Source organism: Symphalangus syndactylus, chromosome 3, assembly GCF_028878055.3.
Source record: "Symphalangus syndactylus isolate Jambi chromosome 3, NHGRI_mSymSyn1-v2.1_pri, whole genome shotgun sequence".
Classification (NCBI taxonomy): Eukaryota; Metazoa; Chordata; class Mammalia; order Primates; family Hylobatidae; genus Symphalangus; species Symphalangus syndactylus.
The window spans coordinates 11833597-11861516 of record NC_072425.2 but is presented as its reverse complement, the minus strand read 5'-3'; the positions used below and the strand labels follow the sequence as shown (position 1 = coordinate 11861516).

General features: G+C 52.2%; 2 protein-coding genes across 12 annotated transcripts in view; one reads left to right on the top strand and one right to left on the bottom strand.

The window, feature by feature from the left end:
- AK8 (adenylate kinase 8) overlaps positions 1-14791 on the bottom strand; it is a 152548-nt gene extending 137757 nt beyond the window's left edge. For 3 of the 7 annotated variants that reach the window (XM_055270587.2, XM_055270590.2, XM_063635741.1), the window contains exons 1-3: positions 14155-14430; positions 10795-10879; positions 2629-2678 (exon numbers count right to left, since the gene is read on the bottom strand). In XM_055270587.2, coding sequence (XP_055126562.1) covers positions 2629-2678; positions 10795-10879; positions 14155-14238 — 219 coding nt within the window. In that variant the 5' untranslated portion in view covers positions 14239-14430. Of the gene's footprint in view, positions 1-2628; positions 2679-10794; positions 10880-14154; positions 14432-14456 lie in introns of those variants that run through there. The other 4 variants (XR_008656462.2, XM_055270589.2, XM_055270592.1 and 1 more) reach the window with 4 other exon arrangements.
- Positions 14300-27610, top strand: SPACA9 (sperm acrosome associated 9). Of its 5 annotated transcripts, none has more exons than XM_063635749.1 (5): positions 14300-14419; positions 21229-21409; positions 24963-25165; positions 25884-26031; positions 27540-27610. In XM_063635749.1, exons 2-5 carry the CDS (start codon positions 21266-21268, stop codon positions 27549-27551), a joined length of 507 nt encoding a protein of 168 aa, XP_063491819.1. In that variant the 5' UTR covers positions 14300-14419; positions 21229-21265; the 3' UTR covers positions 27552-27610. The 5 variants fall into 5 exon arrangements, with proteins under 5 accessions (XP_063491819.1, XP_063491817.1, XP_055126576.1 ...); XM_055270601.2 differs by lacking the exon at positions 14300-14419 and adding an exon at positions 14883-14999; XM_055270602.2 differs by lacking the exon at positions 14300-14419 and adding an exon at positions 14883-14999 and having other exon boundaries at positions 27185-27610.
- Positions 27611-27920: the final 310 nt, after the last annotated feature.

Genomic DNA, 27920 nt, shown 5'->3' with positions numbered 1-27920 from the left:
TCTTGACACCAAAATTGTGCTGATGACTATTTCAGCCTCGAGATGGTTCCGAAGGCCCTTCCAGGGCCCGGGGCTGGTGTGAACCTTCATTCTTCCTGTTCCTTCATTCATCTCCTGCCAACCAGGAGTCTTCATGGCCACATCTGAGCTCTGTGGCCTCACTGAGCCCTCACTGCATACCCCTCAACAGAGATAACTGTGCCTGGGACACCCGACCAGCTAGCCCGGGCAGATCCCCCTTTCTGAGGATTTGGCTTTGAAGCTGCCTCTGTGGGTGGGGAGAAACCTCAATGACGGCATTGGGAAGAAGCCCTTTTTGACTGTCCATCATCTCATCAGATCTGTGTGTCTCCAGAGGGCACTCAGGAGTGGGGACAGCAATTCACCAAAAGGCTTGTTGCTGAAACACCAGGTGCCAGGGCCTGACCTCGACAGAGAGGACAAACTCGATCGCTTCAGCCAGGCCAGGACTTGCCGAAAGCAGGTCTCTGCGCTCTGAATCTGCCCTGCCCAGCAGATTCCTACCAGTGACCAGAGAAGAGCTAGGACAGGACGAAGCACAGATGGCCCCAGAATTCAAATGTCAAAGACAAAAGGAAAGCCTCCCGCTGAGCAACCAGACTCTTCCAGAAAAACGAACTCAACGAGCTTGTCTGTCGAAAGGCAGGATCTGTCATCCTCACTCTCAGTGTCAGAACTACCTGGGGAGTGTGTTCTAACTACTAGTGTTTGGGGGCTCTGCTCCAGGAGATTCTCATGAGGTTGGTCTGCAGGGGATTCCAGGAACCTGCATTTTTCATAGCACCCTGTAAATGCTTATGATCAGCAGCTCTGGGAGTCCCTGGCTTCTAATTTTGAAACAGCAAAATGGTTGGACTCGGGTGGGTCCTGCAGAAAGGCTTGGAACCCTACGACCTGATATGGAGGAATCTAATAGAAAAACTATAGACCGACAGAAGGATGAGCAGATGCACAGATGAGTAGAACAGCTATGCTAACTCCAAAAGCATAGCAGATGCAGGTTAGTTTGTGCAAGGATCAGTCATTTTAACTCCTTTTCGGAAGAAAGCAAGGTGCCAGTTAAACCGGGGAACAGCCTGCCCCACCCCACCCATGACACATGCTCACAGCGACGATGTAGTCACAGAGGAGGGGTTCGCTGATGTTCACCAACCAGGCTTTTAAAAGGTAAAAAGGGTCCCATCTTGGATGAATGAAATTTTAACACGTTTTTGTCACTTAAAAATGGACCTTAGGCCGGGCATAGTGGCTCACACCTGTAATCCCAGCACTTTGGGAGGCCGAGGATCACGAGGTCAAGAGATCAAGACCATCCTGGCCAACATGATGAAACCCCGTTTCTACTAAAAATACAAAAATTAGCTGGGCATGGTGGCGTACACCTGTAGTCCCAGCTACTCGGGAGGCTGAGGCAGAAGAATTGCTTGAACCCAGGAGGCGGAGGTCGCAGTGAGCCGAGATCGCGCCACTGCACTCCAGCCTAGCAACAGAGGGAGACTCTGTCTCAAAAAATAAAAATAAAAATAAAAAATAAAAATAAAAGGTAAAAAGCGTCCCATCTCAGATGAATGAAACTTTAACACATTTTTGGCACTTAAAAATGGACCTTGGGCTGGGCGTGGTGGCTCAGGTCTGTAATCCCAGCTCTTTGGGAGGCTGAGGTAGGCGGATCACCTGAGGTCAGGAGTTCAATACCAGCCTGGACAACATGGTGAAGCCCCATCTCTACTAAAAATATATAAATTAGCTGTGTGTGGTGGTGCATGCCTGTAGTCCCAGCTACTCGAGAGGCTGAGGCATGAGAATCACTTGAACCAAGGAGGCAGAGGTTGCAGTGAGCCCAGATTGCACCACTGCATTCCAGCCTGTGTGACACAGTGAGACTCTGTCTGAAAAACAAAAAAGGACCTTAAAGATCGAAGCCACAGATAAAGAAGCACACACCACCAGTTTCTGGACATTCACTGTCCAGAAAAGGGCATTCACTGTCCAGAAACTGGTGGTGTGTGAAAAAGTGTGAGCGAGGTGGGCCCAGGCATTTGCTGTATCTTCAAAGATGTATTTTCTTTAAAATGGGGAGAGAACAAATAAAACAAATACGGCAACATGTTAAATTTGCATAAAATCTGGAAGTTGGGTACATGAATATCGATGGTACAGTTTGCTGTGCTTTTCTGATTCTTTTAAGTATTTCACAATTAAAATGCTCAGAGTATATCTTAAGATTCCAAGTCAAAGTCTATGAAATGTGTGTACTGTTGGACCCAGCACGTCTACTTCTGGAAACGTATCCTAAGGATATAATGAAGGGTGAGCAAGGAGAGCGTGTATTCAGGCCAGAAAAAGCCCAGGAAGGTGTCTCCAAGCATGTTAAAGAAATGCTCATCTCTGGATGGTCAGGGAATTCTATTTTTGGTCTTTTGTAGTTTCTAGGTTTTCTGCTACGGATACACACTACCTTTTGTAATAAGAAGAAAATAAGAAGGAGGAGAAGGAAAAGAAGAAAAGCTCAGTTTTGCTACAAATTCATGGAGGTGCAGTCTCATTCCAGCTCTGGAGGATAAATGAGATATTACAGCATCACAACACTTAATATGATACACTTACTATCGTTGTTTTCCCCGAGGCAGGTGGACCTAATATTACAATCCTGGGCACTGTGGAATAAAAAGATTTGAATGTCACCACTCAACATGACAAGCAGCCTCCCACGCCTGCGGTACTTGGGGTGTACTTACTTCTTTCCTCCCTAGATTTCATTTTCTGCCAGTGACACGGCCATTTGTAACCCAGCAGTTCAGAGACACTCTTGCCATGGAACGCATTCTCTGTGTTTAGAGGGGTAAGTGATCACCGAGATGGTTTATTCTTCTACCTCCAAGGGGACACAAACACGGTAACTTGTTTACCAAACTCATAAATATCAAGAACAATTGGGATTTCAAACACCATAAAGCATTTTAAACAGGGACTTTGTCTCAGGAACGCTCTCTCCAATAAGGCTATAATTTATGCAAATTGACCTTAGAAGTTTTTCTTTATGTTTATGCCTTTTTATTTAGCAAATTGTATTCCCCATGATTTTACAGAGGGAAGTAATGGGAAAAGCCTGGAGTGTATGGGCCAGATTTATAAAACCCAAGAAAGGAAAGTCTGTTTTCAAAGATGGGCATTTCTATGCAAATGGAAAACACTGGCAGCTTGTTTGATTTTAGTCCTGGCTGGTTTTGGTCCCACAGAATTCCTAACCCAAGCTACTGACAAGAGTGTGATATGAACCACGGGCTTCTGAACCTGTGACCGAGAGTCTGGGCTCACCTGGCAGGTGGCAGGCCCAGGCCCAGGCCCTGGCCATCGTGGAAGCTGGGAAGGCATTTTCAGCTTCTGGGGTGGGAGTCAGGGCACAGATTCAGTGGCCCTTTCTCTGTTCTAGGCCTGTAACCTGGGGCAAGGCCTCCCAGGGCCCTCCCCGTGGGGAGAGAAGCCACTGCGGGTGGAAAAACTGCTTGCAGGACAACTCTGGAAACATGGTGGCCTTGAGGACAAGTGGCCAGGGGAGAGGATGAGGTGACACAGAGCTAGGGTGGCTGCTGGCGATGGGAAAAGAGCTGACAAGCATGGTGAGAAGGGTGCAGGAAGGCATCACACTGGGTTGAAATGAAGGGAACAGCAGTGGGGTCTGGACAGATGCATCCACACTGCCTGCCTGCTCAACACCATCTTGATTGGGCCAGCTGTCCCTCTCCTTGTGGGAAGCCAGTAACCTTGGCCTGGCCCCTGACCCAAGATGACAGATGAACAGATATCCACTGCAACTCACATGAGCGTCTAACGTCTGCATGAGAGCCTATTCTGGCTGGGCTTCCTGGAGGGAATCTCATCTCAGCAGAGGAGAGAGGTGCTGTATCTTCTAGTTTGGAGGCAGACACAGAAAAGGAACTAGACATTGTCCTTTTGGCCAGCAATGTAATGGTTAGCACATCTATACCCAGCTGGCTGCTTGGGTTTAAACAGATCTTTGCCCAAAATCATGGCACCTTTTCATTTTTGGAGGAAGTCAAGGTAACTCACTGAATGATCCTCTCCTTTAACCTCAGAAGCTGTGGACCTTCTTATTCTCCTTATGGCTGTTCCCTCCACGTTCCTGCCTTGCCACATTCCATTTCCCATCAGGAATGTCCTCCCTTCCCAGTGCCCAGCACCCCCAGCCTCCCACTCCTTCTCCCTCCCCGAGATCCTTGTTCTCGCTCCCTGTGGAGGCCCGTGATCAAGTGACGGGCTGCCGCAGCCTTCCACGATGATGAATGTCAGCCTGCTACTGAGAAACAGGTGGAGTTGCTGCCCCCACAGGAAGAGAAGTTCCCAAGGGCAGAGACCGAGTCTTATCCTCCTGGATCACCCCCATGGCGGCCAGAACTATGAGGAGCCACACACAGTGACCTTTGGGGCCACCTCCTTGGCCGTCCCCGTCTTGTCCTATGGTCACTGTTTGTCACCTTTGTCACCACCATTACTACTGCCTTAAAGAGGGCCCCCTCTGCCAGTCAGCATGTTTGGGTACAAGTGCAGAAACTGAATGCAGCTGAGTCAAGAAGAAAAGGGGGTTGATTGCTCACACCTGTAATCCCAGCACTTTGGGAGGCCGAGATGGGCAGATCACTTGAGGTCAGGAGTTCGAGACCAGCCTGGCCAACATGGTGAAACCCCATCTCTACTGAAAATACAAAAAATTAGACAGGCGTGGTGGCACACACCTGTAATCCCAGCTACTCAGGAGGCTGACACAGGAGAATCACTTGAACCTGGGAGGTGGAGGTTGCAGTGAACTGAGACTGCGCCACTGCACTCCAGCCTGGACAACAGAGCAAGACTTCGTCTCAAAATATCTATATCTATGTCTATCTATCTATCTATCTATCCATCCCAGCGTGGCTCATAGAGTCCTGCACAGGCTGGGGAGCCAGGCCTTCAGGGCTACCCCACAGGAACAACACCCCAAGCAAGGCCACCAAATAGGCTGGGGAGACGCCAGACAGTGCAGCCCGTGCCCATGATGCTGCTGTCACATGTGGGCATGGTACCGCCATCAACCATGCTGCCCTTCCACCCAGGAAGCAGGCCCTGTGGAGCTGCCAGGAAGTGCTCCGGGTCCTGCATGTGACTCCGATTCTGGACTCGCCTGGCAGGTGAAGGGCTGGTGGCGGGCCCAGCCCTGACCGTCATGGAAGCTAGGAAGGTGTTTTCAGCTTCTGGGGTGGGAGCCAGGGCAGGCATTCAGCAGCCCTTTCTCTTTTCTAGGCCTGTGGCCTGAGGCAAGGCCTCCCAGGGCCCTCCCTGTGGGTGAGAGAAGCCACCATAGGAAACAGTGTGGGAAACACTGCTTGCAAGACAAGTGTGGAAACAAGGTGGCATGAGGACACACGGTCAGGTGAGAGGACAAGGTGAGATGGGAGCCAGAGTGCCATGGGAGGTTTGTGGGGAGGAGTGGCAGGGAGGGTGGTCAAGGGTGGAGGAGCCTTGGGCCATGAGGCAGAGGGCTCATTTGGACCATGAAGAGAGCGCCCGCTTGGCCAAAGTCTGATGAGGGAGCAGTGGGGAACCTGGGTCCACTCATGCACCATCGCCTGCTGCTCTGCAGGGCTCTGACCACAGGCCCTGCTGAAGCTCCTCCAAACACAGATGAGGTCCAACAGAGCTCAGGGCACCCAGAGCCCAAGGAGAGGGGAGATGCAGCTCGGCAAGGGCCTTTGGGGAGCGAACCTGACTCTTGAGTCACGCATTTGCCTGAGAGTTCCTGGGCTGGGGGCTGCAGGGGAAACCCTCCCCTTCCAGGTTCCTGTAAGTGGCACCCAAATGGTACACGTCTATGAACAGACTTTAAAAGGGGAACATCCACGGCCTTTCTCCCCACCTAATTTCTCCCACACATTTATGTGATTAATTTCAGTTTCTTAAAATCTAACACCTTGAAACTCCAGCCCTGCTCATGAGTAATTATTTATAAACAGTGTCATAAAAGGCTGCTTGACTGCCAAGAGTAATCAACTTCTTCCAGCCACTTCAAAGGAAATCAAAAAACCTTTCCATCCACAGATCCTTTTGAGGTTTAACTAGGAGCATGATTTAAAATTCACAAGAAAACCCTTAGGTATTGGAGTTCTAATACACAGCTTTCTTGGACAAACGTTTGATAAAAAACGAAACATACCATTATATACACCATTGCCTGCTTTAATATTGCCCAGGGCTACTGTAAATGCTCACTTTGTACTAAATCTGCCTTTCTGGCGGCGAAGGGGCTGCCAGCCCATGTGCCGGGGCTCCCTCTGCTCCCTCGTGTGCTTGCTCACTGGAATGAGTCTGGGGCCTTCTTTTCCTCTACACCAGTCACCAGCCATGTCACTGTGTGTGGCGGTTAACCCCAGGCCCAGTAAGAGGAAGGGTTGAGGTCCTAGCTATAGTTACCCTAGGCCGTTGCATGGCTGGAAGGGGGCACAATGATCTGACACACCAGCCCAGGGGAACAAAAACACACACTGGATGTCATGGGCCTCTCCAAGCCTCCTGCACTCTTCTAGGACACATGAGGATTGGGCTTAGCTGATTCGAGCCTTCTCCCACCCCTAGAAAAGTCACCTAGGTGGCCAGGTGTGGTGGCTCATGCCTGTAATCCCAGCACTTCGGGAGGCCGAGGCGGGTGGATCATCTGAGGTCAGGTGTTTGAGACCAGCCTGGCCAACATGGTGAAACCCCATCTCTACTAAAAATACAAAAGTTAGCTGGGCCTGGTGGCAGGTGCCTGTAATCCAAGCTAGTCGGGAGGCTGAGGCAGGAGAATCACTTGAACCTGGGAGGCGGAGCTTGCAGTGAGCTGAGATTGTACCATTGCACTCCAGCCTAGGCGACAGAGCCAGACTCTGTCTCAAAAAAAAAAAACAGAAAAAGAAAAGAAAAGTCACCAAGGCAGGGTAGTCTCCCCTGTCTCCCTTCCTCCTTCCCATTTTTGCTCCACTTGTCCGCAGAGGCGTGGGCAAAGGGAGAGAAACCCATGGGTGTCGCTCTCTTCTTTCCATTTCAGTGGTTGGGGCTTGAGCCAAAGGACAAAATGTTCCAACATCCATAAAAGCCGCCAGCTGAGGGCCTGCAGTGGAGTGCAGGGCTGTGGGAAACAAATGAACTCTTCAAAACAGTGGTTCCTGGGGCCCAGTGACTTGACTCCCTGAGAGCATCTGGGCAAAAAGCTGGACTCAGCTGTTCAGGAGGACAGACTCCCAGCTGGAGGCTGGCCTCCAGCTAGAGACAGCACGAGGCAGGTCTGGATCCTAAGCCTGCTCGAGAACAATGCAGAATGTACAGTGCAGAGAAAGGAGCAAGGGCTCCATGGAGGGAGCTTCGGGAAAGCCCCAGACCTTCGGATGAAGGGAAAGCGGCGCTAAGGAAGGTGGGAGGAGGATACAAAGGGAGGGAGGCGGCAGCGGAGGTGGCCGTCCAGCCAACATCGACTACACTCCATCCAAACCAGAAAGATGATGTTTAAACTTTAAAATTCTGATGAAGTGGATAGTTTGACATTGAAAATTAAAGCTGCACACAGAGGAGCAAGATCAAAACATAAAGAGATGATTGAATCTGCCTCAAATTTCTTGAAATTCAAGGTTCTTGAGTTTCTAGGCTGGGGAACTAGGTAAGCCTTGAAGTAGCAGTTTAAGAACACAGAGGGCCGGGCACAGTGGTCCATGCCTGTAATCTCAGTGCTTTGGGAGGCCAAGGCAAGGGGATCACTTTAGCCTAGGAGCAGGGACCAGCCTGGGCAACATAGTGAAACCCCATCTCTACAAAAAATTTTTAAAAATTAGCCAGGCGCAGTAGCGTGCACCTGTAGTCCCAACTACTCAGGAGGCTGAGCCAGGAGGATCACTTGAGGCTAGGAGGTCAAGGCTGTAGTGGGCTGTAATCTCCCCACTGTACTCCAGCCTGAGCAACAGAGACCCTGTCTCCAAAAAGAAAAATAAGAGGGAGAAAAGAAAAAAAGAGAAGAACACGGGGCATGCAGGATTTTCAAACTAACAGTAGAAAATGTCAGTGCAACCTAATTTATGAGAGTTTAAGTGGTTACATTATTATCAAGCACATTTTCTTTTAGATAGAGTCTTACTATGTTGCTCAAGCTGGAATGCAGTTGGTATTCAAGATGCAGTCGTGGCACCATGGTCTCTAACTCCTGGCCTCAAGTGATCCTCCTGTCTCAGCCTCCCAGGTAGCTGGAGCTATAGGTGCACCACCACACCCAGCTTTCAAGCACATTTTTTTTTTAAGATAGGGTCTCCCTCTGTTGCCCAGGCTGGAGTGCAGTGGTGCAATCTCGGCTCACTGTAACCTCCACCCCCTGGGTTCAAGCGATTCTCCTGCCTCAGCCTCCTGAGTAGCTGGGATTACAGGTGTGTGCCGCCAAGCCTGGTTAATTTTCGCATTTTTGTTTTGTTTTGTTTTTGAGACAGAGTCTTGCTCTGTCGCCCAGGCTGGAGTGCAATGGCGTGATCTCTGCTCACTGCAAGCTCCGCCTCCTGGGTTCACGCCATTCTCTCACCTCAGCCTCCCCAGTAGCTGGGACTACAGGCGCCTGCCACCACACCCAGCTAATTTTTTTTTTTATTTTTAGTAGAGATGGGATTTCATCATGTTAGCCAGGATGGTCTTGATCTCCTGACCTCATGATCCGCCCGCCTCGGCCTCCCAAAGTGCTGGGATTACAGGCGTGAGAAACTGCACCCAGCCAATTTTTGTATTTTTAGTAGAGATGGGGTTTTGCCATGTTGGCCAGGCTGGCAAGCACAATTTTTAATTTAGAAAAATCTATTAAGCTTTTTACTAGTGGAAACTCGACGTCATATTCCTGGAAGCTGCTATCCATGGTGCATCAGGGATTTCCCATTCCTTCAGCCACCACTGACCAGACCAGAGTTTCACAGCTTCCATCTGGGTTAACCAAACACGTCCATTTCACAAACGAGGAAAGTGAGGCCAAAGAGAGCCACGATCTCTCACATCTCTACATTTTGAGACGAGTGAGCTGCAGGGTCCCTGACAGTGGGGAGGGAGGGAGGTGGGGGAGTGGTGGGACAGAGGACTGTGCTGCACCGCACTTTCCACTCGCTCTTGGTTGACTTTTAGTCTTACTTTGTTTTTACTTTACTTTTACTTGGCTCTTATTTCACTTTTACTTTGTGTTTCCTTTTGCTTTGCTTTCCCTTTGCTGTCCATGCTTTCTCTGGTGGCGGTGTGAGATAGCTGTGTGGGGGCAGAGATGCTCTCCGCAGCCCTGGAATAACAGAGCTCAGCAGCACTCAAGCTCCCAGCACCCACTCGGCCTCAGGGAAGGGGCAGGCGGAATGCAGGAACTTCTTCCTCTGGCAAATGGAGTCAGTGAGGCCTGGGGGCGAGCCTAGGTCTGCAGCAGTAAGGACCACTCAGGAGCGCAGGGTAGGCTTAACACCCACCCTAAGAGCAGGTGAATCTGGGGAGACAGAACCTCCCACCTGTGCCATGTAATAAACAGCCAACCAGAAAAAGGAGGTCTCTAAGAGTCGCTGCAGGGCAGAGTAAACTGCACCAGGAAGGTGGGGTTGGGGAGAAGGCAAATTGGACACAGAGGGGGGGTCCTAAAGCCACCCCAGCACCGCACCACCCCCGCCTGGGCATATAGGATGCTCAGTCAACATCCGTTGAACAAGGGAATGTCCGCTGAATCACCCATTTGCACCTAACCAGAGGCTCAGAAAGGAGCCTTTTTGTTGGCCCTTTGTGGGGTATCTCTCTGCACCTGCCTGCCTAGGTCCATGCAATGGCATCGGGACCCAAGATTCCCTTACTCTGCTGCTCCACAGCCAGGCCTGGATGCGTCAGGACCTGCATGCAGGGCACGAGGAAAAGGTTTGGAACCTCCTCTCTTTCTTTTTTTTTAACTACCTAGTGTCATTTCTCACCTTGGGCCTTCTGAACCTCCACACAGGGCATCTCTGGCCTCTGTCCTCAGCTGTACCAAGCGCTAATTTCACTGGTGCGCTGGTAGCTCCTTCAAAGCAGCTAATGCTCCAATGAAAGAAACATAAAAGCTCCAAGACATGGGTCCTCCCCAACAGCTCACAAGGGACAGGACTGATCCTCCATTTGGCAAATGGACCAGGGAGTGGAGTGAGGGGCCTTCCTTGAGTGGGCGCTTCCCTCCTCCCCAGTTCTGTGCTCCAGCCTCGGGTCAGGCTGACCTGCACCGGCCAACTGCAAAGGTTTGGGGGGCTCAGAAACTCATTAACAGGCTCTGATAATGAGACCGTCGGAAAAGCCCAAGTGCTTGCCTGTCTAGGTAGACCAGAAACCAAACTTACACCTGACAAGTGGAGTGATCAGAGAGCTGAAACCCAACAGGCGACATCAGCTAGGGCAGGCGAAAGCATTAATAATTGATTCCATGGGTCATTCTGGGGTTTTCATTTTAATAACTTGGCAAGAGAATTTTTATAAGTTGTGCTCCAAAAGAAATCAAGGCATTTTTCAATGAACCACCACCTCAAGTTGACGAAACCCCTCCCTTCTGACCTCCCTTCAGACATAGGTAGGACAGAATGGTGCGCAGCTATTCTCGGGGTGGGGTAGGGTCCCTGGAGAGGAGGAGAAGGAGGAGGAGGAGGCAGAGGTGGCAGAGGAGTCAGGAGAGAAGGGGAAGGAGGAGGAGGGGAGGGGAAGACGGGGAGGGGAAGAGCCCCAGCCAGTGCTCACCGTTGTCGTTGTCTCTATGCAAGTGCTGGATCATGAAGGGGATGGGATCCTCGGGCTGGTGGATCAGGAGTTGCTCCAGCATGTTCTGTGGGTGCAGGGCAGACACCCAGGTGGTTAATACCTGCAGGGGCACCTGGTCACCATAGATACCAGCTATGGGGCCTGCTCTCTCCACTGCACCCCACCAAACATGCCTTCAACCTGGGACCCAGCCACCGCCCCAGTTGGCATCTGTTTGGGTCCCCATAGGCAGAGGCATGAGGGGGGCGACGTGGTGCTGCTGCAGAGGCACCTATGGGGAGGCAGAAGTGGAGGAGTCTCGCCCCCGATTCAGAGCAGGCAGTCCAGGGCTCTCTCCCCTGGGGCCCTTTGAGCTTCCCAGACGATCCTTCTCCAAGTTCTCAAGTATCATCATTCCCCTCAGAGCCTTAGCCGATGCTGTTCCCTTGGAAGCTTCTTCCTTGTCCTCATCCTGGCTAACTTCTGCTCAGTCTCAGATCTCAATGGGAACATACCTTCTTGAGTTTGTGCACTACGTAAATATATCAGATGCTCCTGCACCTGCCTGCGGGCATCGCCCTGTTCCATGCCTCACCCTGTCCCTACTCACCAGGCCACCATCCCCCCGGCAGGCCATGGGTTCTGTGGGCCTCTTTGTCTGCCTAGAGCCCTTGGCGCCCCAATGCCTAGCAGTCATAGCAGATGCCCAGCGCAGATGTTTGCTGGGGAACATGACCGTCACCACTAACTGTGTCTCTCCAGAATGGAACAGAATGTTACCAGCCAGATTTCTAAACAGTCCTGGGATATTCTGGCCATTTCATCCAATCAGGCAAGCATATCAAGAGGAAGCAGCTTCTGGGGTTGCAGAACTCTAGGCAGAGAAATGAGGAAGAGCTCATAGCAGCTGTGCTGCTACAATAAGGGGCATCCTTGAGCCCCAGAGACAAGGAGGGAGGGGCTGTAGCCCTCTTGGAGTGAAGGGAGTGTGGGGCAGGAAAAAGAGCACCGAGCCGTGAGAAGTCTTGGTTCCAGCCCCACTGTATCTCATCAGCAAGTCCCTTCCCTTCTCTGGGCCTGAGCCTCTCCGCCTGTTCAGTAGCACAGCTGGAGTGAATTCATGTTTGTATATCACTGGTGCAATGGAATAAGATGATTTTAGATGGTTCACACATAAATATTTTACATTTCATGTTTAAATCATTGTGTATTTAATGTGTATTGGAAAAATAAGTACATCAAATCAATAATTTCAAGGATATCACTTAGGACGAGGCAAAAGCGGCTATTTAATTTTTTAAAAGGTGAGTTGATTTAAACAAGTGATTACTTTAAATGGAGGTGCAGTAGTGGTTATGCAAATCTGTACATGTGATACAACTGCACAGAACTGTTTGCACAACAAAAACATCAATGCAGGTAAAAATGGAGGAAATCCAAACAAGGCCTACAGTCCAGGTAATCCTATCGTGCCAGTGCCAGTTTCCTGGTTTTGACAATGTGCTACAGTTATGTTAAATGTTGTCACGAGGGCAATGGGGGAGGGGAGACCAGAAATCCATACTATTTTTTAACTTCCTGTGAATCTAAAATTATTTTAAAATCAAAAGTATAAAAAATGGAAATGGTCAAAACCATGGAGGGAATACACAGATGACTAAGGACTGGAAATACTGGACTGAAAGCTTTCTTGTTGGGAGGCTGAGGCAGAAGGACTGTTTTGAGCCCAGGAGTTCAAGACCATCCGGGCAACATAGCAAGACCTCGTCTCTACTAAAATTAAAAAAAAAAAGATTAGTCAGGTATGGTGGCCTGCACCTGTAGTCTCAGCTACTCTGGAGGGACTAAGGCAGAAGGATTGCTGGAGCCCAGGAGTTTAAGGCTGCAGTAAGCCATAATTGTATCACTGCACTCCAGCCTGGGCAACAGTGCAAGACTCTGTTTCAAAATCAATAAAAGCTTTCCTGGGCAATTCCTCCAACAATCACTATGGAAAACACACCAGGTTCTCTAGAGCAGACAACAGGGCTCCAGACGCTCCCCCACCCTGCCCTGACCTGCTGACTTTTTTTTTTTTTTTTTTTCCGAGACGGAGTCTAGCACTGTTGCCCAGGCTAGAGTGCAGTGGCCCGATCTCGGCTCACTGCAAGCTCCGCCTCCTGGGTTCACGCCATTCTCCTGTCTCAGCCTCCTGAGTAGCTGGGACTACAGGCGCCCGCCACCACGCCCGGCTAATTTTTTTTGTATTTTTAGTAGAGACGGGGTTTCACCGTGTTAGCCAGGATGGTCCCGATCTCCTGACCTTGTGATCCGCCCGCCTTGGCCTCCCAAAGTGCTGGGATTACAGGCGTGAGCCACCGCGCCCGGCCAACCTGCTGACTTCTGACCCAGCGAGATATTTTATTTGTGATTGGCCACTCAAGCAGTTTTAGGAACCTCTTGCTGTCCCTCTATCAATTAACACTTTCCGAGGGAAATGCGTTTGATGGAGGTGCAGATACGGGTTTCTTGGGGCTCAGCTGTCTAGTGTGCAGGGCAGAACCTCAAATGACCACAGACACCACTATGCCCTCCATGCCATGCCCCTGGGGATGGGGTGTACCCTGGGAAGCAGACAAATGTTCTAGAAACTGAGCTCCAGCTTCTCTTTGCCTCCCAGAACCTCTGAGTGGCTGAGAGTTCTTCCCCTCCAGCTACTGAAAGCCTTGACCTCCACCAAGTGCAGAAGGGAAAACTGGGGCCCCAGCGGGGGCGGGGCCCCGCCCAAAGTCACACGGTGAGCTAGGGGCCCAGTGAGGCCTGGAGCCAGGATGAGAGCTTCAGAGCTGCCGGGGACGTCTGGCCCTGAGGAGGAGGGAGCAGGGTGGGAGATGCTGCTGTCCCGGAGGCGGCCCTCTCCGAGGATGGAGATGTCAGCTTGAACTCGGACAATGCCCATCTCAGAAACCTGGGCCGAGAGGCTCCCCACAAATTCGACAGATGGGAATTGTCAGCGCCGGGAAAGCCCCTGGGAGACCACCCCTTGCAACCTGGCATTTCACAGGTGGGGAAACCGAGAAAAGGAAAGGACTGGTTCCAGACCATAAGGCCCGCTGGCGGCACAGCCAAGACCAAATCCAGGCTCTAGTGGCCCCCTTCCTCCCACTGGGTCGCCTGAGGCAAACCCGGGCAGGGCCAGGGGCATCCCCAGCTCGAGGCCCCCTCGGGTTCACGGCGACACACGAATCGGACACCCAGAGTCGGGCTGCTTCGTGGGCGCAGGACTCGGCCCCAGAGACGGGTTCCGGCCGCACACCCGACGTCGCAGTGGAGGCTCCCGAGCCGCCGCCAGAGTCGCGACAGGCAGGGGTGTCCGGTCACCTGCATCAACTCGAAGATGTGGTTCTCCTCCCCGTACTGGGGCATCTCGGGGGGGATACGGTGCGGGGCGGTGGTCGCGTCCATGTAGCCGTCGCGGCGCGCCGCTCCCTAGTAACCGCGTCGCTAGGGCCGCTGCGCCGTGTGCGTCATCAGCACGCGCCGCGGCCCCGCCCTGCAGCTCCGCTCTGGGCCCAGATCCCCGAGCCTTGTTCGCGCGGGTCGCCCCCTGCCCCGACCTCCCCGGCTGACGCGCTCTGCGGCTCGGGCAAGTTCTTTCCCAACCCCGGCCTCGCTTCTCTCACTTGCGCATCTTAGCGGGGGACACCCTCAGGTGGCTTCCAGCTGGACCTCCTCGTATCCGAGACCCCTGACGAAACCCAGAAGGGGCAAGTCGGCCCTCCGAGGGGACGGGAGGCGGACCCTGCTTCTGGTGCTGTCAGTGCTCCCCAGCCCTACTCCCTGTGCCTCAGTTTCCCCATCTTTAAAATAGAGAGGCCGGAATAAATGTGGGGGAGGGTGTTTGAAGAGGGAGGGGCGTCTATGAGATGGGCCGGAGGTTCGAGGATCGGGTGGAACTCCTCAGCCCAACTCCTAGCGCCGAGCCCCGATAGACCCCTCCTCCGGCTCCCCGGCTCTGGCCAAGCCGCCAGGTGATCCGATTGCTATGGCACCGGCGGTAACAATCAGGCCCGCGGCCCCGCCCCTTCTCGCCCGACCTCCCCACCCACCCTCGCCTCCCAAGTCCTGGGATGGGCCTCCCCCACCCTCCGGGGCACCGACACTCACGGAGTCACTCCAGCTTCTGGGTGCTCCGTGGAGCGAAGAGCGCTCTAGGACAAGCAAGGGTAAACAGGGATGAGTGTGGGTGGGCCCACTCGGACCCCACCCCGGCCTCTGGGTCAGAAACTGGAAGCTGGGGTGGAGGATGGAAAGATGGAGGGGTCCGAAGGATGGAGGGGCCTGCACAGCTGTCTCAGGGTGGGGGCGAGGGGAAGGTTCTTGCTGGAGACGGAGCTTTCTGAGTCGTGTGAATTCCCAGTGGTACGGGGCAGCATGGTATTTTATTAGTCGCAACACTGAATTGGGAGCTCTAGCTCTTGTCTGTTGCCATTAATAGTAGGAGCTATAAGAGTTTGTTGAACTCTTAACTTTGTGCTCTCGGCAAAACTCTGTTGTCTCTGTACCTTATGGAGAGGGAGAATGGCACAGTCAATGCAGACAGCCCCAGATTCAAGTCCTGGCTCCAGTTCTTACTGTGTGAGCTTGGCAAACTCTCTGCTTGCTCCGTGCCTCGCTTTCCTCCCCTGTGAAGAGGGAACTGCTGAAGGATTTCAGGAGCTAGTGTATTGGAAAGTAACTGGCATGCAGTAAGTACACAATATGTGGGGCCACTATTAGTAGTAGTATCTCATTTAATTGTTGAACAACCCTGTGAAATAGGCACCTTCATTCCCATTTTACAGATGAGAAGTTGGAGGATTAGAACAATGAGGAGTGGTTGACTGGGTAACTTTGGGTGAGTCACTTCCCCTTTCTGGGCTTCTTTCCTCATCAGTTGTTGATCATACAACCTTAGAACCAGAAGGCCTCTTGAAGAAGAGGCTAATCCAAACTCTGTCATTTGACAGATGGATAAACTGAGGCCCAGAAAAGGGAGAAATCTTGGCTAGGGCCACTGGTTAAATCGGGCAGAGCCAGGGCATGAACTCTGCATCCAGGCTCCAGCTAAAGCCCTTTGCCACAAGCCACCAGCCCAGAGACATGCCCTCCCAATGTAAAAGCCAGCACTGTTGCCTCTTCCCCTCCAAACCGCTTCCTCAAAGTGTGTACACCTTGGTAGGCTTGTCAAACCCAACTGTAAAGATAGCTGGGGAAGAAAAGGAAGCTGCCTCCCCCCTGAGCAAAGAACACAACAGCCATGCCTGCCATTTGCACTGGAGAGGTTTGGTTTGCTTCCTGGACATTTCTGAAATGACTTGCCTTTCTCCTCATTTATTTTAAGCCCTAGGCGCTTTTCCTACCATGATTCAATCTTCTTTAGCAGCCTGGAAAAATACAAATCAATTAAAGCCTAAAACCTATGGGTAATCATGTTTTTCCTCCCTCCTTCCCCAGATTGAGAAGTGCCTGTCCCCTGTGCCTTTCATCCACACTAATTTGGCTGCAGTGGCTCTCGTTCAAGGGACGGTCACTTCGGATAGCTTATTACAGCTCCTCTCATGACATTCCTGGCGTGCATGTCACAAGTTGCTAGGATCAAGAACGGAGTCAGTTTTGCTCTCAGCGGTTCTTGGGGCCACCAGCCAAGGTAGTGCTGTATCCCTGGAGAACTTGACAGCCCCAGGAAGCCCCAAGAGGGTGACAGGGAGCTGGGCACACAAAGGGCAGCCCCCTGAATGTTTAGTCCTCCTTGCTTTGGGTCAAGGAAAAGGGAAAGTCTAGTGGTCATGGAAGTGAGGCCTAGGGCTAGGGCTCTAGCCAGTGGCTGAACCCTAAGAGGTCAGCAGCTCTTCAGGCCCTTTGCATTCCCTATCCTCACCTCCACAGTCAATCTGATGCCTGGTGTGTTTGTCTCTAAGCACAACCAAGGAGAAGGGGAGGAGGAAGGAGGGAGGGAGGAGGAAGGGAGGAATCCAAGTTAAGAGCCCAGACTTTATAAAGCCAGGCAGAGCTGAGCAAGAAGTCCTGACATGCCCATTCCTTATCTAGCCTCTGCTTCCTAATCTATCTTGTGAGGATAACCATGGTACCTGGCTCTAGGGCCGTGGTGAGGACTTGAGCTAACGCATGTCCTAGAGCCCCATCACGTGACCCGCACTGTTCTTAGGAGGACTGGAGTGAGCCACCCTTCTTCAGGCCAGGATCTCCTTGAGGGCTGGAGCACAGCTCCAGCTGTCCGGGCACCATACCCACCTTCCTCCTGCAAATGCCCCTCCTGCAGGCGGTGGCCCTTCGTTCTCCAGGTTCCCACCTGCCTCCCTGCTTTATTGCCTCCTCATCTAAAATGCTGTTCATTCCACTCTTCCACATGGTCTGCCTTCCCCTGTGAAAGATGAGCTCCTCCAGGGCAGGGAGTGTTGTTGGACACCCCAGCACGTGAACAGTGCCTGGCACACAGTATGAACGCACAAGTGAATGAATGCATCAGGTGCTTTTCACCCCCTTGGCTTAGAAGCCTTCTGCTGTTCTTTCAAATGCTTCACCTGACACTGGGGTCCCTCAGCCTGACCCTGTCCACTGTCCTTTTCTGCACTTGCTTACAACAGTCTCACATCCCCACACACCGACCTCTAGCCCAGGGTCCCACCCCCACTGCATGCCTGCCTCACCTCTCCACAGCCTCCTTCTCAAGTCCGGGTTCAAACATCCCCTCCTCCAAGAAGTCAAGCCCTTAGCAGCTCCTGCTTCTTTTGAGGTACACACCATGCCTGTGATGGTGTCCCCTGCCATTGCACACACACATGCTTCAGCCACAGTAGCATTGATGATTCTGGTGACGGTACCACCACAATCCAGGCCCCACGTTCTCATGTCAGCTCACTCCAGGCTGGGAGGCTGCTGCACACTGAGGCTTAGGGAGGATGGGCAGCTTGCCCAAGGTCAGCAGGAAGAGGTGGAACCAGGATTTGAATCCAGGCCTCTATGACTCCGGGGTTCCAGCTCCTTTCATGACATTCCTGGTGTGCATGTCACAAGTTGCTAGGATCAAGAACAGAGTCAGTTTCCTCTCAACCACTACCAACCACAGCTCCCACCATGGTGAGGGAAAAGCCAGGCCAAAAGGGCACCGCCCCTTCTCCCTGGAACTCCACCTAAGTGCTCTCACTTTTCTGGAGTTTCACCTTTGAGTCATTTGTAAGCCCTGGGCCAAGATTAGGGCAAGGCAAGTGATGCACCCTCAGCACAAAACTTAAGGGAATGCCAACAATTCAATCATTGAGGTGGACGTTTTTCACGTTTTAATGCAATATATTTTAAAAATCAAAAATAATGCCTAAAATCCATTTAGAATAACATGTCAAAAATTTAAGTAAAGGTAGGCTCAGTATTACTGATTTCTCCTTTTGCCTCAGGCTTCAGTATGGCAAGGTGCAGAAGTCTTTTTTTTTTTTTTTGAGATGGAGTCTCGCCCTGTCGCCCAGGCTGGAGTGCAGTGGCACGATCTTGGCTCACTGCAAGCTCCGCCTCCTGGGTTCACGCCATCCTCCTGCCTCAGCCTCCCGAGTAACTGGGATTACAGGCACCCGCCACCACGCCCGGCTAATTTTTTGTATTTTTAGTAGAGACAAGGTTTCACCGTGTTGGCCAGGATGGTCCCGATCTCCTCGGCCAGCAATCTTTTCTTTACAAATTCTGATGTTGCTAGTTCATGCTCCTAGTCCCAGCACATTGGGAGGCTGAGGTGGGAGGATTGCTGGAGCCCAGGAGTTCGAGACCAGCCTGAGCAACATAGGGAGACCCCATCTCTACAAAAAAGAAAAAAGTAGTCAGGAATGGTGGCACGTACCTGAGGTCCCAGCTACTCAAGAGGCTGAGGCGGGAGGATCACTTGAGCCCAGGAGGTCAAGATTGCAGTGAGTTGTGATCACACCACCACACTCCAGCCTGGATGAAAGAGCAAGACCCATTCTTTAAAAAATGTTTTTGGGGCTGGGTACAGTGGCTCATGCCTATCATCCCAGCACTTTCGGGGGCTGAGAAAGGGAGATCACTTGAGGCCAGGAGTTCAAGACCAGCCTAGCTGACGTGGTGAAATTCCATGTCTACTAAAAATACAAAAAATAGCCAGGTGTAGTGGCACACACCTGTAATCCCAGCTACTCAAGATGCTTTTTTTTTTTTTTTTTTTTTTTTGAGACAGGGTCTCAGTGCGTCACCCAGGTTGGAGTGCAGTACTGTGATCATGGCTCACTGCAGCCTTGACCTCCTGGGTTCAAGCGATCCTCCTGCCTCAGCCTCCCAAAGTGCTGGGATTATAGGCATGAGCCACTGTGCCTGGCCTATTTTCATCTTGATTGCCGAGTTTTTTGGTGCCTCCTTAAGTTTTGCATGGGGGCAAGTGCCTCCCTCACCTCACCCTAGTTGGTCCTGGGTGAGCCGGACACCATGGGAAGTGCAACAGGAAACCGCTGTGCGTGAGTCAGCATGTCTGCTCCATGTGGCGGAGACCAGCCAAGGATATGGCAGGTGTCAATAAACCATGGACCCCCGTCTCATTCCGCACCGTCAGCTCTCCTTTCCATAGGAGGTTGAGCTGGAAAGAGGCCCCTGCCCTGCCTGCCCTGGCCCAGGCCCACCCCCAGGGGAGCTGCAACTGTCCCTGTGTCTGTTGACAGTCACAGCGCTGTGGCTCTGCTACTGAGGCATACTCTCTTGTCTTTCCAGGAGACCCACTCAGTGGCTCTTAAGGTGGCTCCTCTAAGGCAGGCTTGCTGGCTTTTGGCTCCAGGGATAGAGGCTCCATAGCTGGGCTCTTCCCCAGCCTCCTCCAAGTTCTCTAATTTGCCACACCCGTCATCTCTCGGAGGCCATCTCCTGGTCTGTTCTTGTGTTTCCTTTCATTCCTCTGATGCCATCTCCTTTTGCATCAACTGGGATGCCCCCTCTACCCCGCCTCTTTTTTTTTTTTTTTGAGACAGGGTCTCACTGTGTCCCACAGGCTGGAGTGCAGTACTGCAATCATGGCTCACTGCAGCCTTGATATCCTGGGTTCGAGCTGGACCCCCAGCTCCAGCCCTGCTCTGGACACAGCAGAAAGAAATATCTCCCGGCCCCGTCTTGTTCTCATTCCTATCCACCTGGGACCTGCTTGGAAGCTTGGAATGTGCCTTCCCTGCCCCAGACCATGCTAAATGTTCTGGCCCCTTCCATCTCCAACATCTCCCTTGGACTGGACCTGACCTCAGCACAGCCTTCTCTGACCCCTGCTCATGTGGTGACACGTTCGAGCCTGGCCTTTGTTCTGGAGGCAGTGGAGGGGCAGCCGAGTGTGGCAGCACTGACGATGCTGGTTAGACGTAAGGAAGCCTAGGACCCAGGGTGTCTTGGGCACAAATTTGCTGTGACACCCTGGGCAAAACCTTTACCTCTGAGCCTCACTTTCCCCGTAGCAGCTCAAGGGAGTTGGTTTTCTGAGTCCCTTCCAGCTCTAACATAATAGAAATCTAGGGTCTGGAGCATTTTGCATGCACTCAGCGAAATCGTGATGTCATGGAGCACACACCCACAGACTTTTCTGCTCACAGGAGGATTGTAGATGCTCTATGGACCACCCAAATCACAGCAAGGACAGTCTGTGAGGCGCCAAGAGAGAGCCCTCCCCACAGCCTCCATGTTACTCATCATGGCATTTCAGCAATTAACAGAGTCAGAGAGCAGTCCACTAGCCACCAGCCGTGCCCTGAGAATTCGCAAACCTGAGACCGAGGCTCCTGCCCCCAGCCCAGAGCAGGCAGACTCACATCTTCTCAAACTAGACAGTCTAGTATTGATTCTTCTCCCCGCTTAATCCATGGGAAGGAATTCCCAGACTTTCCCACCGGTTGCAGAGCGGCAGATGCTTTAAAATAATTTGATCCAAACTGATAATCTCCTGGTTTTATATCCTGTGGCATATCCCTTGATCCCAAGTTTTGCTGACACCACAGCGAGGGATTGGAGGGTGTGTGTGTACACGCGTGCATGTGTGTGTGTGTATGCATAGGCCTGTATGTGTGTGTGCACATGCATGTGTGTGCATGTGTGTGTACGTGCGTGTGTGTAGATACCCACATCTGGAGAAACAGAACCAGAGATGCTCTGTCCACAGCTGAGGGAAGAAGTCACATTTCATGGCAACAAATGTGTTCATGGAGGGTGAATTTCGAGGTCAGGCTCAGCTCCGTCATGGACAGCCTGGGGGTCTGGACAAGTGTGCAGCCTCCCAGGGCCTTGCTTTTTCTGTGGGGAGGCGCTCACAAGGCGCTCCAGTGAGAGGGGCCATGGGTATCCCTCTCCCCTGACAGTTCTTCCCTCTGGAGCTGGATCTGAGCATTGGGTCCCAGGACCTAATCATTATCCTCTTTCTCCCCACAGATGCCTCCTCTCCTGTAAATGACCACAGAGGAAGACAATGAATGAGGTGAAGGAATCCCTTCGCAGCATCGAGCAGAAGTACAGGCTCTTCCAGCAGCAGCAGCTCACCTTCACCGCCGCTCTGGAGCACTGCAGGGAGAATGCCCACGACAAGATCCGGCCCATCTCCAGCATCGGACAGGTGGGGCTCCTGACCCCCACCCCAGCCAAGGGGCAACAAGCCTAGTCCCCTCTCATGAAAGATGAAACCACTGGGGCCCAGAGAGGGGAAGGACGTTTGTGCCAGAATCAGGACCCAGACCCAGAACCTAAATAATGGAATGAGTCCTTCATTCATTTCTCCCCCAAATATGTAAGTGAATAACAGCAGTTAAAGAGGCGGGTTTAAGACTCAGCCAGCCGGCCGGGCGCGGTGGCTCACGCTTGTAATCCCAGCACTGTGGGAGGCCGAGGCGGGCGGATCACGAGGTCAGGAGATCGAGACCATGGTGAAACCCCGTCTCTACTAAAAATACAAAAAAATTAGCTGGGCGTGGTGGCGGGCGCCTGTAGTCCCAGCTACTCCGAGAGGCTGAGGCAGGAGAATGGCGTGAACCCGGGAGGCGGAGCTTGCAGTGAGCCGAGATTGCACCACTGCACTCCAGCCTGGGCGATAGAGCGAGACTCCATCTCAAAAAAAAAAAAAAAGACTCAGCCGGCCAGGGCTTAAGTCCTAGCTCTACCATGTGCCACTGCTGTGATCTCAGGCCAGTGACTTCACCTTTCTGTGCCTCAGTGTCCTCATCTGTGACACAGGTTCAGTGGTCACCCGTAGAAAACTGGGGATTTACTGGTGACCAGAGGGATCCTGTGCCTCCCATCAGATTCCACTGGGGGTTGAGGAACTGTGGGATGCCAAGCACACCGCCAGGTGCTTTCGCAGATGTTTTTATTTAACCTGCATCTCCTCCAGGGTTAGCTGCTGTCCAGGTTTTCTCTGCAGGACTTGGAGGCCTCAAGACCAAATGAGCCTTCCAGGAAGTTAGGGGCTGGAGCTGCAGTGCAGTTAGGAACACACACGGGTCGGCCCTTCACAGCTTGGAGGGGGTCAGCTTGTGGAAGGGTAACTGCCCCAAGATGGGTGGGAACAGGCGCAGGGCTCAGAACTGCAGAGGAGAAACAGGCTCGGGAGGAACAAGCAACCCTCGCTGGCAGCATCCTTTAAAAACATTTTTTCTGGCCAGGTGCGGTGGCTCATGCCTGTAATCCCAGCACTTTGGGAGGCCGAGGCAGGTGGATCATGAGGTCAGGAGTTTGAGACTAGCCTGACCAACATGGTGAAACCCTGTCTCTACTAAAAATACAAAAATTAGCTGGGCGTGGTGGTGTGCACCTGTAATCCCAGCTACTCAGGAGGCTGAGGCAGGAGAATTGCTTGAATCTGGGAGGTGGAGGTTGCAGTGAGCCGATATTGCGCCACTGCACTCCAGCCTGGGCGACAGAGTGAGACTCCGTCTCAAAAACAAAACAAAACAAAACAAAAACAAAAACAAAAAAATGAAAAAAAAACTTTTTTTCTAATTTTGGTAAAATGTTTCCTCGATTTTTTAACTCAAAAAAATGTTAAATGTAGAGGCCAGACACAGCGGCTCATGCCGGTAATCCCAGCACTTTGAGAGGCCAAGGTGGGTGGATCACCTGAGGCCAGGAGTGGAGACCAGCCTGGCCAACATGGTGAAACCCCATCTTTACTAAAAATCCAAAAATTAGCCAGGTGTGGTGGCGCGCACCTGTAGTCCCAGTGACTCGGGAGGCTGAGGCATGAGAATCACATGAACTCTGGAGGCAGAAGCTGCAGTGAGCCAAGATCACGCCGCTGCACTCCAGCCTGGGTGACACAGCAAGACCCTCTCTCAAAAAAAAAAAAAAAAAAAAAAAGTTAAATGTACAGAAAAGGTGCACCCATATAACCCTCACCCAGATTCACCAACTTGTGACATTTAGCCAATTTAGCCATATTTGCCCATGCAGGCAGCCCCTGAGCTATTGGAGAATAAACTTCCTCTTCTGTAAACCTGGACTTCAGGGGAAAAAAGAAAAGAAACTGCCTACTTCCTTTTTAGTCCATCCTCTAGAAGCTTCCAAAGTCAACAAGTGTCCCTTCACTCTACATCAATGCATAAGGGAGTGGCCTTCTTGCCTTAGGTTCAGCCAAAGGCTCTTGGTAAACAGTGGCCTTGTGTTCTGAGTTGCCTGTCACCCCTCCCCTTCCCTCCTGAACCAGAAGCTTCCCTGCACACCACCCCCCACCCCCGCAATGCTCTGTTGTAGTTACACCGTGGGGCAGGTTCCTCCTCCTGGACCCCCACAGGTGCCTTTGTGGGTGTGTGTGTGTGTGTGTCAAAAGCCTCTCCCCCTTACAAAGCTGCTTGTGCCTGGCAATCCTTGGGAAGGAACCACTTCAGATTGTTTGGAGAAACATCCCTTAGCAACAAAAAGACAAAAGGTTACAGCAAGAAAACCCTGATTTAGATGTAGACCTTTGTGGGTGCTGGAGGAGGTGATACCTGCATCTGTCATCAGATTGTGGAGAGTAGAACCATCTGACTATGAAATAGGTCTGTTCATCTGGCCTGGACCACAGCCTATTCCTCCCTAGCACAAGACCAGACCTCCCGCTCTGGCCCAACCTCAGATGCAGTCACCGGGTAACCCCATAAGCTCCACTTACTGGCCTGCCCCTCCTTCTCCACCTTGTGAACACAGTATGGCTGAAGCCCAAAGGATTCCAGTCCCTGCTGTTTCCTCCTCAGTATGGGTGGCCCATGCTGGCATTTCTCACAATGAACCCTCTATAAGTGGGATGACAGACACTGTGGCATTAAGTCAGGGGGCAGCCCCCTTTTGCTTTAGGCAGCGGTTGGTTCAGGTGGCACAGGGACAGGTGAGGGGTAGGGCACGGAGCAGCTGAGCCGGGGACGATATCCAACTAAGCCGCTGGTGCCCTGGGTGGGTTACTTCGCCTCTCCAAACCTCCAGTGCTCATGTCATGGTGCTCATCTGTACAATGAGAATTTAAAAAGGTACCTACTCAGTGTGTAGGGTTTAGATGAAGACAAGTGAGAGCAGGCCTGTAAAGAATTTTGCATGGTGCCTGGAACACTTGATTTTATATCCATCTATCTATCTACCCATCCATCCATCCATTTAATTTAATTAATTATTTTTTTTTTTTGAGATGGCGTCTTGCCCTGTTACCCAGGCTGGAGTGCAGTGGCATGATCTCGGCTCACTGCAGCCTCCGCCTGCCGGGTTCAAGTGGTTTTCCTGCCTCAGCGTCCTGAGTAGCTGGGATTACAGGCATGTGCTACCACACCTGGCTAATTTTTTTTTTTTTTTCCTAGTAGAGATGGGGTTTCACCATGTTGACCAGGCTGGTCTCGAACTTGTGACCTCAAGTGATCCCCGCCCACCTCAGCCTCCCAAAGTTCTGGGATTACACGTGTGAGCCACTGTGCCCAGCCGATCCATTAATTTCATATCATCTGTCTGTCTATCCATCCATCCAGCCAGCTATAGAGATACCACTATGTAGAGTGGTCTGTACCTTAAAATGCTTAAGCGTTATTTGCGTCTCCCCCATGAATCATGGAGGGTGGGAGGGAGTAGGGTGGTTACTTCTGGACATTTGTGCCATAAGCCAGCCAGGACCCGGGTTGGCATGTCCCCAGCTCATGTGGCGGTGGCCTTTGCAGGTGCAGAGCTACATGGAACACTACTGCAACAACTCCACAGACCGGCGGATTCTGCTCATGTTCCTGGACATCTGTTCAGAGCTGAATAAGCTCTGCCAGCACTTTGAGGCCGCGCACTCTGGCACTCCAGTCACCAACAACCTCCTCGAGAAATGCAAAACCCTCGTTAGCCAAAGCAACGACTTAAGCGGCCTCAGAGCAAAGTAAGTCCCTCTGATGCTGCTCTTGAGGCCCCGTGTGTGCCTGTGGGGAGGCCTCTGTCCTGCTTCTTTCCTGTTGCCTGGATCATGTGGCTCCTATTAGACCATCCTGGGCAGGAAATCTCAGTCTCCACTCATTTACTGGAATGACTCGGATTCAACAAAACCTTTTCTTTACAACCATTGTAGACATGGCAGGACACCAAGTGTCTCACAGGTGTTAGCACCAGGCAGGTGGAGAAGGGGGTGTAGAGCCCAGAGCAGTTGCCCCCAGAAGCCCACAGAGATCCTAACTGATATGCAAAGAAGTGGACACCAGAGCCGCCTCCCAGGGGCGGCAGCACTGCCACTGAGGGCTCCTCATCCTGACAGCCCAGGAGCCGGCAGCACAGTGGGCCAGAGCCTGGGGAAGCTCTGTAGATACCAGGGTGAGAAGAGCCAGAGGGATGAGCCAACCAGTTCGTCACCCCAACCTAGGTTTCTACGGACCATGGGGCAGTGGTTTGCACCTCCTGTCCTTCACACCAGAATTACCTGGGGCTTGTGGCACCCCAGGCCTGGTCTGCCAGAATCTCTGGGGACAGAGCACCTCAGCATGCTGTGTGTCCAGTTCTAAAGCCTCCCCAGGTGACCCTGCTGTGCCTGAGGTCTGGCAGCTGCTTACCATGGCATGGCAAGTCCCGGGAGCATGGGCTCACCTGGTCCCCCTGCCGTCCTGCAGATACCCTCATGATGTGGTGAACCACCTCAGCTGTGACGAGGCCCGGAACCACTACGGAGGCGTGGTCAGCCTCATCCCCCTCGTCCTAGACTTAATGAAAGAATGGATCGCCCACTCCGAGAAGTTGCCACGCAAGGTGCTGCAGCACGTGAGTGAGCCCCAGGCGCGCCAGGAGAGCACCAGGGGAGCCGCTCGTCCTGCCCAGGCCATAGGCACCCAGCCCGGGGCCACTAAACACAAGTATAGACAGCTCACAAAAGGCAGCCTCAACCCCAGGGGATGTTCAAAACCGCCCTGGAGGCCTCCTGGTGGGAAACTGTAACTCAGAGCCAGGAGCTCCGTTGGTGGAGAGCTTTGCTGTTTGATTTGGATTTTACTGGTTGGTTGTTTTTTCATTGGTACCCATGGTCCCTGCCACTTACTAACTCCAAGGGGATCAGCCAATATATTACTGAGACTTCCTGTCTCTCTTCTTGCTTTAACTTCTTTTTTTTTGAGACAGAGTCTCGCTCTGTTGCCCTGGCTGGAGTGCGGTGGCGCAATCTCGGCTCACTGCAACCTCCGCCTCCCAGGTTCACGCCATTCTCCTGCCTCAGCCTCCCAAGTAGCTGGGACTACAGGTGCCTGCCACCTCGCCTGGCTAATTTTTTTTATTTTTAGTAGAGACAGGGTTTCACCATGTTAGCCAGGATGGTCTCTATCTCCTGACCTCGTGATCCGCCCTCGTGATCAGCCTCCCAAAGTGCTGGGGTTACAGGCATGAGCCACAGCGCCCAGCCCTCTGGCTTTAACTTCTAACGTTTCCACTTCTAAGCATCAGGCTCCATGCTGGTGAAGAGGAAACCCACTTACAGGAGTTGCCCAAATAGGATGGCGTGGTAGAGGGTCCCAGGAGGGCACTGAACTGTCACCCAGGTCCTCTTTGAGCCACATCCGGCTCCAGTGCCAGGCCTGTCCCTGCTGCGGGTTGTAGTTTTGCAGAAAGCGATCAAGCTGGAGACCATCTGCTCCTTGCCCCACCACCAGCCCCAACTGTAGGCAAGGCACACGCTGTTTTCGAGCCAGGGATGCTGCCCTCCAGGATGGAGTGGGTGTCAACATGTGGAACACAGTGTGTTTATTTTTTTTTTTTTGAGATGGAGTTTCACTCTGTCTCCCAGGCTGGAGTGCAGTGGCACGATCTCGGCTCACTGCAACCTCCACCTCCAGGTTCAAGCAATTCTCCTGCCTCAGCCTCCTGAGTAGCTGGAATTACAGGCGCCCACCACCCCACCTGGCTAATTTTTATATATTTTTTTTAGTAGAGACGAGGCTTCACCATGTTGGCCAGGCTGGTCTTGGAATCCTGACCTCAACTGGTCCACCCGCCTCGGCCTCCCCAAGTGCTGGGATTACAGGTGTGAGCCACCGCACCCGGCCCCAACGCAGTGGTGTGTTTAGTTCTCCGGACCACAGCCAAAGGGGAATAAACTCACCTTTCCTTCTCCTTTACTTGGGAGAGGGAGACCATGACAGAAGCCAGAATTCTGATTTTGTGGCTCCTAAGGGCAGTGACCTGGTTTTCACAGCAGAGTCGAACCCCGAACATTGTAAAATGTGTCCCTGGCTTCTGAGCTTGCCCAAAGTAATGTCTGACTGTTGGTTTTCCCTTCACAGGGGACGACTTAGCTTCTGTATTGTTGCTTCCTCAGGGGGAGACAGTCAAGAATAAAAAGTATTCTACCACCTCTCTGCCTGATTTGGTTTCCTGGGATTTATCCCTGAAAGAAAACCTACATCTCCCCTAAGACATCAAAGGACACTGGGCAGTAGCCACACATGCAAAGCCTCAGCAGACAGCAGAGAGGCCACCCTAGGCAAGGGGGCGTGCCTGTCTCGAATTGGCTTCTAAGAGGCTCATGCCCAAGCTCCCGGGGGCTAGCATTCAGATCTTCCTCCAAGGATGGGAAGTCTAGTCAGAGACCTAGTCAGAGAAGAAAACCTGAATTTTCCAGAGAAATTAAAAACTGCTGCCTCCCAGTCTTAGTCTCAAAGGAG

What these genes read in the sequence shown, in the direction of transcription:
- SPACA9 (XM_063635747.1), top strand. Translation starts at nt 21,266, where the DNA reads ATGAATGAGGTGAAGGAATCCCTTCGCAGCATCGAGCAGAAGTACAGG. An exon ending in CCATCTCCAGCATCGGACAG is followed by an intron (nt 21,410 to 24,962) that starts GTGGGGCTCCTG and finishes TGGCCTTTGCAG; the next exon opens with GTGCAGAGCTACATGGAACA. An exon ending in TTAAGCGGCCTCAGAGCAAA is followed by an intron (nt 25,166 to 25,883) that starts GTAAGTCCCTCT and finishes GCCGTCCTGCAG; the next exon opens with ATACCCTCATGATGTGGTGA.